This window comes from Lepidochelys olivacea (genome assembly GCF_965140295.1).
Source record: "Lepidochelys olivacea isolate rLepOli2 genome assembly, chromosome: 9".
Classification (NCBI taxonomy): Eukaryota; Metazoa; Chordata; order Testudines; family Cheloniidae; genus Lepidochelys; species Lepidochelys olivacea.
In genome coordinates this window covers 25,121,561-25,134,797 of record NC_140419.1, presented here as the reverse complement: position 1 = coordinate 25,134,797, position 13,237 = coordinate 25,121,561, and the positions used below count along the sequence as shown (strand labels likewise).

General features: G+C 41.3%; 1 protein-coding gene across 4 annotated transcripts in view; it reads right to left on the bottom strand.

The window, feature by feature from the left end:
- Positions 1–13,237, bottom strand: part of PLCH1 (phospholipase C eta 1) — a 162,168-nt gene that overhangs the window by 50,894 nt on the left and 98,037 nt on the right. For all 4 annotated transcript variants that reach the window (XM_084640035.1, XM_084640037.1, XM_084640038.1 and 1 more), the window contains 2 exons: positions 10,772–10,942; positions 2,715–2,808 (listed from right to left, as the gene is read on the bottom strand). In XM_084640035.1, coding sequence (XP_084496161.1) covers positions 2,715–2,808; positions 10,772–10,942 — 265 coding nt within the window. The remainder of the gene's footprint in view (positions 1–2,714; positions 2,809–10,771; positions 10,943–13,237) is intronic.

Genomic DNA, 13,237 nt, shown 5'->3' with positions numbered 1-13,237 from the left:
AGGCAAGTACTGTATGCTAACACAGTCTCTTGCAGTTCAAACGAAAACATTCCAATAACAAACAGAACAAAACAGCTCATCATTGTTTCCATTAAAAGTTATAAAACTTCCTTTCTTCAAATTATTTGATAAGATTAAAAATTATTTATCTTAATCTAAACACCACTGCAAACAATCAGGTACTTTGTACCCAAACAATGCCTCGCTGTCATTAAAAACTGCCCTGCACAGATGCGACCCTCGGCAAACTGATATCTCCTGACTCCTTGGGATGCGTTGTGGAATGGGGGAAGGGATGTCAATTGCCTCTGCAGCCACATCCCTCTTTCCAAAGACCCGGGAGAGTGTTCCTGCAGGTTGGGGAACCATTTGGAGGAATGGGGAAATGACTGGGTTGGTGTAAGGGATGGAGTGGGAGCCTCGTGTTGGGGGTATGAGGCATCAAGGGGATGCACATTGTCTTTCTACTGGCCCAGTGAAGATTATGGACTAAGAGTGATATATCCTGGGTATCATAGGATGGTCATCGCCTGGAAATGAAACCAATCCCGCGCACCTGTGCCCAAACAGGTGTTTCCACTTAGCATAATTAAGGGCCATGGCAGCACCTGGGCCAGGTAAATAGGAGAGAGCTGGTGCATCAGGACTGCTTGAGTGCACAGACTGGAGAAGCAAAGGACAGGGGCAGGTGAGAGCTGCCTGGGAGACAGTCTGCAGGGAATGGTAAACTTTGCAGGCCCTCACTGGGCAGAGAGGCTAGTGCACTGACAGTCCTGAGCTAGAGAGGCTGACAGGGCTGAGAGCTAGGAGTCAACAGAAGGGCTAGTTTGCTGTCTGTCCTGAGCTAGGAGGCTGGAAAGGGCTGAGAGCTAGGAAGCTGTGGAGGGGCTAGCTGCCGGCCCTTGCTGAGCCACAGAGCCATGGCTAGAGAGGGCTGAAGGCTGAGAGCAGGAGAGGGTGATGCCTGCTGGCTCTCTGAGCCAGAAAACGGAAGCCTGGGAGTGAAGTGTGGTGAGAGATGTCAAAGTTGCACTGGAGAGCTGGAGCATGGTGAGAGATCCCATGGTGAGAGATGCTGAAGCTGTGCTTGGTGTATCGCATGTACCCTCTGGACTATGCTGGGGAATTTGGGACTGTGCTTATGGGATTTGTGTTATAGTTTATCTGCACAGGGCTTTCTCTCATGATAGATTAAGCTGCTAAGGCTATTTTTATTCGGAAAGACTATTTGGCCTAGTCCTGGGGACTCTGAAGGAGAAAATGAGGCAGGTGTGCCTGTTGTGCTCTAGCCTGTTGTGCAAGCAGCCCTATGATACTGGGATAATATTACCTCTTCCATGGAGCCTTCTTCACCAGTGGGATCCCTCTTTAAGAGAAATGTCGGGACAGCTGGAGCCAGAGTAAATGCCTGGCAGCTGCTCGGAAAGATATGGAGGCACAGGGCCTGCAAGGGGATAGGCCTGGCCTCCTGGAGATCCCCCAGAATTTTGTACTGGTAACCATTTCCATGTTGGAACCCACGCTAAATGCAACACTGCAGAAATATTCCAATAGGTCACAATAATGTGAAAACGACCTAAATCCAGCTCTGGCATAAGTGGACACGATTCCCATTTAAATTAATGAGAGCTACCACTTATACCAGGGATGAATTTGGCTCCGAGGTCTCTACCATATCCTGACAAGGAATCAGAGGGCTTGATTCTGACTTCATACCACCATGACTCCACTGCATCAGTTACTGATTTACACCAGTGTAACTTAGATCAGAATTGGGACTAGAGTTTAAATAGCTAACTTTAGAATATGGAATTTAAAATGTTTTAAAGGGACAAAGCAAACTATTAAGACTCTGAATGTAATTAAGTGTGAGGGGAGCGTTATTAAACCTAATAGGAATAGAAGTGTTTTCAAATGTTTAAAATGCCACAGTTTGTTGCTTTGTTTTGTTTTCTTAATTCTAGCCTAAGTGAATTTCCCAGAGTAACAGAACTTATGGCAGAACCATGAGGATAAATCCAGGCCTCCTGTTTCCTTGCTGTGGTTTAGCAAGAAGATGATTCTTATCCCTACAGAATCCAACAAGCAAATTAATCTGCTCATGGAAGTTACCTTCTGGGCTAATTAACCGACCGTAGCATTTAAATTATTTCAATCTAATTCTGAAAGATTTATTGATACATGCAGATCTGAATATGGTATTAAGTTGGTTTCAGAATTAATATACCACCTGCAGCCTTGTTTTTGCAAATGAAAGGAGCAAGTTTCTAAATCTTGTAAGAAAATATTCTGGGCCCTATTATGTTCCCTGCTGCCACTTACTCGAGTGTAAATTAATGGACCACTGTAGAGTGGTTTTACACTAGTGCAACAGCACCAGTTTTTTTTACATCAATGAAAATAGGTTATGGTATAAACAAACACAAATAATCAATTAGCAATAAGAACCAATACAAATTTGTTTGCACTCTTGTTTTAAGATGATATTGGAATCACTTGCAGTACAATTGTGGCTGGTAGTACAGTACTAGAACCCATTGTTCTCCCATTTTTCAACCCATAACTTATTAAAATACCCCCCAAACAATCATGTGGTTGAGCCTTCACATTAATCGGTTGTAGTCATCAGACATTAAAAGCCACATCAAGGAAAATGTTGTTAGAACTCTTCCACTCTACTGCAATGGAAATAAATTGAGAATCAAATACTTTACCTTCTATCCCCAGAACATTTTGCTCCTTGTTTTCTTCTGAAACTTCAAACTTCCTTATGATGTCAAGGCAATATTCTGTGGTCACATTATTCATCTGCACAAAAATGACAGCACTGGTATACATACTTTTTTCTAGTATGTGACCAACATGTCAAAATATACTTCAGGCCCCTGTGTCTGGCTGAAAATCTTGTGATCAAACACTGAACTCAGTCAACCATGAATAAAACTGGCAGTAACACTATTATAAATTACCTTTGTTTTTTTTCTGGGGTGGGAAAGGGGGAAAGAGGGGGTTGGTAACTCTCCACAAGCCTCATGCTCTTTATCTTTTAACTTTTAGGATGAACATGGTAGAGAATTGATAATCACAACTACACTGGTTGGTTTAAGAGCTGAAAATTTGCAGGAAAAGAGTCTTTAATAGTTCGAATTCCAATATTATAATAGTAAGTACAGAGAAAGGATTGATACTGATATTTTTAATGCAATTTACTTTTTAAAAAATCTGATTTTTTTCCTCACACTTGTTTTCGACAATTAACTTCACTGCTTTCAGCAGTTACTTGTGATACATAGGAGATGTGACCGGAGAATCAGGTCCAGAGATGAAAGTCTGGCCCTACTGAAGTCAGTTATCTCCTTTCTATAATGACAAGTAGCTGTTTTTCATACCCTAAACTTAACAGAAGTGAAGTGAAAAAATGATTAGGTTAGGCATATTTTTTCCACAAAAATGATACTATCATATTTCCATAAAGCTTCTCATTCTTCACCAAAGTTAGTTCAAACACTGGCTTTGCATAACTTCAAATTAAGACATCAATCATACTTCAAGTGAAAGAATCCAGGAAGATAGATGTTTTCTTTCTCAAATTGTACCTAGTCTGTATTAAATATTATTGCTTCAGGCAAAGGCAACAAGGCGGATTGCTCAGTGTTGCAGGTTATTTGCTATTCACGGTTCAGATTCAAAGAAATGTTCCCTTGGTGGCTTGTTGCTCTTCCTTCTCGTTGACTGGAGGAATTTACTTTCTTTTGGCTGGCATTTCCAGTGACTTTACTACTTCTATAGCCTTGATTTGCTTTTCATCCTCCCTACCATTGTCTGTAGGTAAGCAGGCCCAAGTACCAACACTTACCTTTGTGGACATCTTTTGAGGAAGGTTGAGATCCTTGAGCGGAGCTCTTTAAGGGCCTAATTCTGCCAGGTGCTGAGCATCTTCCAAGAGATGGTGAAGGCCCTGATTCCCACTGACCACTTCTCAAGAAGCACTCAGCACCATGCAGCATAGGGCCAAAATGTGAAAGAAAGTGGAAGGGGGAAAAATCTTAATGTGCAAACAGTAAGTGTCATAATGGGAGGGAAACAGATAGTGATATTAGTAGATATAACATAAGATCGGCCATACTGGGTCAAACCAAAGGTCCATCTAGCCCAGTATCCTGTCTTCTGACAGTGGCCAATGCCAGGTGTCCCAGAGGGAAGGAACAGAACAGGTAATCATCAAGTGATCCATTCCCTGACTCCCATTCCCAGGTTCTTGCAAACAGAGGTTAGGGACACGAACTCAATATGGGCAGAAGTGAATTATCCTAGCTAGTGAGAAGTTCAAAAAATGTCACTAACTGAGAGGAAGGGACAGAGTCTCATCTACTATCCCCAGACTTATGTGCACTATTTAAAACTAGCAGTAACTTGGGAAACATTCATATCTGTAGCAGTAATGGAGCCTGTAATATTGCTGGGCTGCACACACAAATGAGCAGGTCTGAAAAGACTTACTCGTATGCTTAACTCTATGCACTGTAAACAGCCCCCATCAAGGAGTTATCCACAGTGCATAAACTTAAGCACGTGCAGAAGTCTTTACAGGATCAGGACCAGAGAGAAGCCACATCTGATGTTTCTGCTGTCAGTTACACCAACTTTATGCTAGGAAAATCAATTAACTGCCATACAGTTACTCCAGTGACTGAAGTGAGAGCAGAATCACTGTCAATATTTGCCACTTCATCAATCCTGTAATACTAAAGTACTTTCTGTTCAGAGTCAGGAAGGTACTGCAGTTACAGCAGATACCTAAGGATGTTGAGATTCTAGTGATACACTGAAAGAGATATTAATCCTGATGTTTGCTTTGACACTGTTTCTTTGGATCTCATTTGAAAAGAACTTTGGCTATTGAAATGCAAATTGTCAAGCAAAATGAGATGCCATTATCTCCAGGCCTGTCTCTCAGAGGTTTACACGTCTTCACTCAACCACAAAAAGTAGTTCTCTAATGAGGTTTTCTGGCAACTTTTTAATGCACACAAATGCAACCGCATAAAAGTTTTCCTGGCAGAATTTGATCCTTAGTTTGCACTAGGAATCATTTCATCTTACACTGCTGTGTTGTTGTTTTTTTAAGTCCAAATAACGATGGGACAATGAAGTTTCCCCTGGCAACACAGTCCGCGCCGCTTCCCGCAGCTCCCATTGGCCGGGAACGGTGAACCACAGCCACAGGGAGCTGCGGGCAGCCATGCCTGCAGACAGTCAATGTAAATAAACTGTCTCACAGCCTGCCAGTGGATTACCCTGATGGGCCACATGCAGCCCATGGGCTGCAGGTTGCCCACCACTGATCTATGCTCTCTGTATGTCTCTATAAAACACTGAGGAGATACCACAGTCACTTTGAGCTCTTCCCTTCAGACACTAATGATATTGGTCTCTCTTTTCGCTATTATGATACTACTTCTGACTCCCAGATATTGCATAGAAATCAGAAGGTGAGTCAGTGTATCACATCCCCACTCAGCAAATGTTCCTGGGCCTCCTGGATTTTTACAGATTTCATGGCTGCGATGGCTTTGCAAACATCTTCAAAAGCAGAAGTTATCCAGGGTTATTCTGCACCACCCATTGTTTCACATGTTATGTGATACATTTGTGGTAAAAATGGATGGTAAGACGTTCACACCATTAATGCATGATGCATATCTTTGTCAATAAGGCTATAAGACACCTCTTCTAAGGACCATAGGCATTTGTGGCAAGCTGTGCTAAGCCTAAAAGCACAGCTAGACCATCCAGACTGCCGCATGTCACTAGTGATGTCCCTATTTGCCAGTATTGGCTCCAATTCAAGAAAGCACTTAAATATGTGCTTAAGTCCATATGCAAGACCATGCTTAAGCATACGCTTGAGTTCTATTGATTGCTATGGGATTTAAGCCTGTGCTTTAGTGTTATTGTGACTAACATATTTTCCTTAATGGAGACCATTGTTTGGGACTGCCACATGCTATCGTAATACAATCAGAAGTGTGGCCCCATTGTGCCAGGTGCTGTTCAAATCCAGTGTAAAAGACAGTCCCTGCCTTGAAGAGTTTACAATCTAAATAGACAAGAGAGGCAGACAAAATGGACAAACGCGAACGAATATCAAACAAAATATATGCAAAAACTGAAGCAGAAAACACAGCCAGAATGCGGAATTATTAAAGTGAGGGAGACTTCTGCTGAGGGTCTCTCTCTCTGCCATCATCATCATCAATTGAGTAGATGAAAAACTTGTCAGGTTGCAATAGAAGACAGGCTGTCTGACCATGTGTGTAAAGTGTATTCAGTCTCCTTCTGCACAGACGTGCCTTCTACACCATTAGCAGGGTTTCAACATTCCTGTGTCTTTGCCTTTGCCAGTTTTAGGTGAGCACTCAGTACCCTAGAGGAAGCAGGCACATTTATCTTTGCTTTACTGGGATGCATTAAATAGAATAATTGGCCAGTGTTTCTGAGAGCTGCAAGAATAAGAGTTATGCACCAGAAGTAGCATATGGTTTAGTGGCTCTTCCTTACCATGACTTTTAATGCTAAAAAGTAGAAGACTTGGTATTTCTAAGAATTTTCACTTCAACTTTCATGCCAAGATGCCAGCAGAGAAGGAGGTTTAACAGGTTTTGAACAGTAGCTCCAAGATTTTAAGCTGAAGTTAATAATTTTGTCATAATATGACCATCCTGCTTCTGTCAGCCCAACCCCTCACAATTGGTCCTTCTCAGCTACAGCACAGAATCTTTGAACTGTGTTCCTAAAAATTGCTCAGGTTTCTCAGTGCTTCAGAAGAAGCAGGGTGAGCACTGGGTACATTTGTTCGCGGTGCTCCTCATGTCTGAGAGAGACCAGCTGCACATGTCTGAGCAATTTCTTTTCTGTGGAAGACAAAGAATGGGAAATGGAGTGTGACACGTGAAGACAACAACTGGTGAGCATCTTGGCGGCTGTGACCCATAAGCTGAGAACTGCTGCTCTCAGCTAATGGAAAGAAACATGAAAATAGTGGATGACTTGCAGGTTCTTATAGCTAAATCTTTCAAACAAACCTCAATACAAATACCAAACATCGCTAGTATACTGAAATAACTATACACTGTAATCATAGGACAGCTCATCTATCATCTATCAGCTCATATCTCTCTCCCTCCAAATGTTATAGAGAGCACAGGGGATGGCTCAGTTTGTTTCTTAGAAAATTTTATTTATAACTCCAAGCTAAACCTGCATCATGAGAAGCCTACTAGAATTACACAGGATAATAGAAATGAGAACACTTCACTGGAGAAAATAACTGATTATCCAAGCTCAAGTAGAGGCTGCTCTTTGATTGTAAAGGCTATTCCTAGCAGAGCCTTCTTCAGCACAACCTGTTGAGAATTAACTTTTTCATCATTTTCACAGGCTTCTTGATGTCTGTATGGCAGCGTTTGCATGTGTAATAGGAATGAAAATGTCTAATCTAAGCAAAGGTTACAGCTGTTAAGGGACAGGAGTCCCTTCACTTGTGCTCTTTTAACTTTAACTTGAGAGAGATGACACAGATTCTCACTTCTAATTAAAATTTACTTTAATTAAATTGTAAAATGCCTTTTACATGAACGGTAATGTTTGAATATGGGCATATATGGATACATCAGTTACTGAATATGCTAATTAATACTGGAACGTAAATCTTTTGAATGTAGGAATTTATACGCTGCTGATGAAAGACTGATTTTGATGCAGACATTTTTCTTTCAAAAAACCAACCCTCTACAGGTTCAGCAAGATGTTGTTTTTTGAGTATTTGAATGAGTCATCTGTTGGCCTAAAATAAAGTGTCACAAAAACTCATCAAGAAGTGACACTATCCCTGGCTTGCAGAGGAGAGAGTGGAAGGAGGATGTCACAGTCCCTCTGGGTAGGATGTTAGAAAACTCCACCACCCAACAATCAAATGTTAGCAAAGCAGCAATAGAGCGATGAGTAAGGCTCCATGTTTGTCACCCACGTCACAGATTCCGTGACTTTCCATGACCTTTGTGACTTCTGCAGCAGCCCATGCGGCTGGCCCGGGAGCCGTCTGAGCAGCCCCTGGACCAGTCACACCGGCTGTTACTGGGGCAGTCTCGGACTCCCCCACACCCAGGCAGCAGGAGTTTGGGTGTAGGGGGACTCAGGGCTGGGGATTGGGATGCAATGCGGTGCTTACTGGGGGGCTCCCCAGAAGGGCAACAGGAACTCCCCTACCTCAGCTCCGAGCTCTACATGCTGCCTCTGCCTGCAGGCGCCACCCCTGTGGCTCCCATTGGCCTCGCTTCCCAGCCAATGGGATCTGCTGTCCACACACTAAAGATAACTTTCATACACCAGCATCTTAATTTGTTATATGTATGACTGTAGCTCCTAGGTCTCCAAGCCCAGGATTAGGACTTCACTGTGCTAGATGCAGTACAAACAAAGAACTAAAAGACAGCCCTTGTCCCAGAGAGCTTACAGTCTATCCATATTTAAGCAAGTAAGTAAAAGTAGCCTGATTTTCAGAGGTGCTCAGCACCTGCAGCTCTTATAGTCTTCACTCTGAGTTGCTCAGTACAACAATCAAGCCTAAATGTGGATTTCGGTGCCTACATTCAAACAATTCTGTCATAGTCTCTGACCTGAAGAGCTCAAATACAGAGGTTTGTGCATGTTGTATAGCTTATCTCTAATATTTTTTTAAACAAAAAGATACCAGTGCCCTAGCTGGTAAAGGCAGTGAAAATGTTGCCTGTTACAAGAAGAGAACTGCTGAGTACTAAACCAAAATTTATACACAAAGAAAAGCCTTGTAAGTACTAAGCCAAAACAAATTTCACAATCTCTTCAAAAATCTTTTTAAAAAAGAAGCCCTGTACAAAGAACATGGATTTTTAACAGAAAAAGTTGTTATAAAGATATATATTTCTAGGCACACTGCCTAACCCCACTCTGACATAGTCAAGTCAGAATTCAAAACAGGAGATTGTCATAATGTAATACTCCAATAATATTAATTCTGATATATTGCTCATTACTTCACTTCACTTTAGGGATGAACAAAAGATTATATTAAAACTACAATAAAGAAAACACTAATCAATTGTCAGTAGTGATAGCTTGAAGTGAGTCCACTTTATTAACTTCCTGTATAAGTAGCTTGAACATTGTAAATTTTTATTAATTTGTAAATATTTAAGTCTTGGTTTTTAAAGGTACAGTAGCTGTTATTTATTGTTTTTAAAGTGACCTAGAGGCTCCTAGGTTGAGGATAAAATTCAATAAACGTATGGGATTTAATTTAAGTTTAAATGAAAAGATGTTGCATCAAAAACTCATTTTAACACAAACTACTGAACTAAAACTAGACAGGCAAATCAGATATGGAAAGTCACAGACTTTAGCTTTTTCTTCATCCTACATTATTTTGTTAAAAACCAAGTAATTGTTTCTACTTTAAAATGTAATCTGTATTGTCCTCACTCACTTTCTAACACACTTTTCAAACCTTTTGTTTATTAAAGGTCAGATTCTGCCACCCTTACTCATATTGCACCCTCCTTTCAACATAAACAAGAAACTTTCTAAAGGCAAGAGAAGTTATAAGATACAACATTACAGCACTAAAATGCACTGCTTGTTGGATTACTAACATTAAATGTAAATTTATTATCTGGAAGTCAGTATAAGCCAGTGTGGTTATTTACCTAATATGCCACTTTTCCCCCATAAAAGATCAAAAAGCTCCTGCTTTCCAAAAGCATTTGATTGTACAGTAACTCCTCACTTAAAGTCCTCCCACTTAATGTTGTTTCAAAGTTACGTCACTGCTCAATTAGGGAACATGTTCATTTAAAGTTGCACAATGCTGCCTTATAACATCGTCTGGCTGCCTGCTCTGTCCACTGCATGTAAGATTTTGTGGAAGAGCAGCGACTTTACAAGGGAGCATTGCACAAGTTCCTCTTCTCCGCCTCCGCCTCCTCCCCCTCCCTCCCAGCACTTCCCTCACTGCCAAACAGCTGTTTGGAGGCGCTTAGGATTTCTGGGAGGGAGGGGAAAGAGCGGGGAAGCACCACGTCTCCACTCCTCCTCCTCCCTCCCAGAAAGTCCTAAGCCTGCCAAACTGCTGTTTGGCAGCGCTTAGGACTTTCTGGGGGTGTGGAAGGAGCAGGGATGCGGCGTGCTCCAGAGAGGTGGTGGAGTAGGGGTGGGAAAAAGTTGGCCTGGAGTGGAGCGGGGATGGGAAAAGGCAGGCCTGAAGCATCCCCCAACAAAGTCAGCACCTGTTCTTCTCCGGGTAAGCTGCCACTGCTGCTGCAAAGGTGCTTCCTAGCATCCATGCCTGCAGTGGGCTGTGTCTGTGTGGGGTAAGTGTGGGGCACTTCCCAACCACAGTACTGTACAGTATATAATGCCTTTTGTCTGCCCCCAAAAAATTTCCTTGGAACCTAACCCCCCGCATTTACATTAAATCTTATGGGAAAACTGGATTCGTTTAACATCGTTTCACTTAAAGTTGCATTTTGCAGGAACATAACTACAGTGTTAAGTGAGGAGTTACTGTACTACAGTATTTAATCAGATTCATTTTGTCTTAGCATCTCCATTCCAAATCTTTCATTTTTAGCATTTGCTAGTGTTTACAGCCTGGACAAAGTAAGAGCTAACATTGGTCGCACACTTTTGTTGTGTGTTAAAACAAGACCATCAGCTAAATTTATTATTCTCTTACCTTTTGTTCCATCTTCAGAAACTGAGCAAATTCTTCAACAGTGAGATGATCTTTCTTATCACTGTAGCTCAAAAGCAACAAGTAGAGATCGCGTCGTAATGACATCATCTTGTAAAACACAGAGAATTCTTCAAATGTTAGGGTTCCCTGATTCTCATCTGTGTCAGCTTCCTGAGGAGCAAGAACACCCAAGTAAGTGTGCTGGGTAGGTATATGATGAATTCAGGGAATGGAGCAGAATAGAACATACGTATAAGAAAAGATACACTTTCAATACACTTCAAGCCACATGAACCCACTCATCCTCAACAACGCTAGCAAGCACTTGCTAATGTTACAACAAAATTTAAAGGATTCTTATTGGATTTCTTGGTGGAAATTAAATTGTTTAAGTAAAACGACAAAATCTCAATGAAAAGGCAAATTCTGTCTTTAGATTTCATTGTATTAAATTATTTCATGAGAAGGACTCACATTGGGCCAGATTCTGATCTCAGTTACACTGGTGTAAATCTAGAGTGATCTATTGATTCAATGGAGTCACACTGGATAGCATCAGAATCTCGCCCACTGACTTCATCGAAAGGCAGAATCAGACATTTATAAATGTTCTGTATTATATTACAATGCTAAAGAGATGTCAACATGATAAATTGCAACAATTGTTTAATCCCATTGCCAGCACAGTGTATGTGAACAGGATTAAGTCTGCAACAACAGCTACATTCCATGCAGAAAAATATCTCCACAGTCTTGATTGCTGTTTTAGTTTGTCCTCAGAGCTATTGTTAGAGAAGAAAACAGTACTTACTGTATTATTATTACTGCTTTTTACTTTGAGCATCTGCCTAATAGGATTTGCTTTGGATTTACAAAACATTTGACAGCAGTTTTATAATTTATTTTCTCTTTGATGTAGGTCTCTCCAGTAACCCAAACTCAAGAAAGACTCCTTTCACTGCTGAGTTTTAGATTGTAAGCAGCTCAAGAAAAGTGAAAGGAAGTTTTAACATCATAGATGGTTTAGTTTCCTATGTGCATCCATGAATAACACCTCTCATTCACAGCATTGCATATTGTTTTTCTTTATGCACTTTCTTTACATTTCAGTTAACCCAGGCCTTATGTCCTGATCCTGCATCAAGATCTGCAAATGAAGATGCCTGCAGCCATGCAGAGTCCTATTAAAGATAGTGCCTCCTTAACTTCTCTGTACAGGGCTCTCCTTTCTGTACAGAGTTCTTCCCAATGTTGATTTGCCCTGAATTCCCTCAGGGTGGGTTCTTCTGTCCAACAGTTTACCCAATAAAATGTGAACACAAATTCTCACAACAGCCTGCATCTCATCTAGGGTTGCCAATTCTGGTTGGACGTATTCCTGGAGGTTTCCTCACATGACATAATATTTAATTGAATATTAATCTTTAATTCCTGGAGACTCCAGGACAAAACTGGAGGGTTGGCAATGCTAATCTCACCACCAATCCTTTTTGTTCTGGGGTCAGCTTTTCCTTCCTCCACCCACTCTCACACTTGCCAGAGTGGAGCTGCTGATCAGCCAGCCTGTAACTACAGTGAACAGTAGCCCCAGTTGTCCAGTTTGGAACTACACTTTCCATTTTCACTTTCCCTTTGAACAAAGTATTCCATTTACCATTTGTTTTAAACACATTTCTAGGATATGAATATCACTGTACTCTATATAAGTAAACACCAAGATGAAAAATACAGCCTCATAATTCCATGGTTCTACACCCCTCTTTCCTTATAGACCAGTTGTCTCCTAGATGCTCTTGCTCTGTAATATATAATCCTCCATATTCAGGGGTGCTGGGAAAATGAAACTATACTGGGGTTAGCTTTCCCAGACTACGTCTGATGGCAAATTTGAAATCTTCTAGTCAGGATATCAGTCGATTCCCTGTAGTCCGCTTCTGGTGTCTTCACTCATGAATGCCTCATAGCAAGATTTACCTGGATCACATACATCTAATATTTCCTGGATTCTGGATAGCAGGTTATCTGTCTGGCATAGTTTTACTATTTAAGTCTACATAACAAAAGGAAGGGGCACATCTTCAGTGGTGCAAGTGAAAACTGGGAACAGGTAGCACAGAGCCCAACTCTGTCAGGAGAAATCATTTAGGACAGGTTTCTAGCTGCTTTGTATCATCAGAGCAGCACAAAGCTGCCTGATCCAGGACTAAGAATTTGGCACAGTGTCTATCCTTTATCATGCATGAATCTGGTAATAATGGAAGTCCACTGGACCCCTTGCATGAGTGAGGATGATTCGAGAAATAAGGGCTATCCGCCTGGTCCTCAAGCCAGTCTAACAACAGGATAAGCTTTCAAAATGTCATTCTTTCTTCAACAGCAAGGGTTCTGACCATTTCTGCAACATCTATGATATGAACCCAGATATAGGCTGGCAGCAACAAAGGAAAAAAATTCAACTTGTTTTTG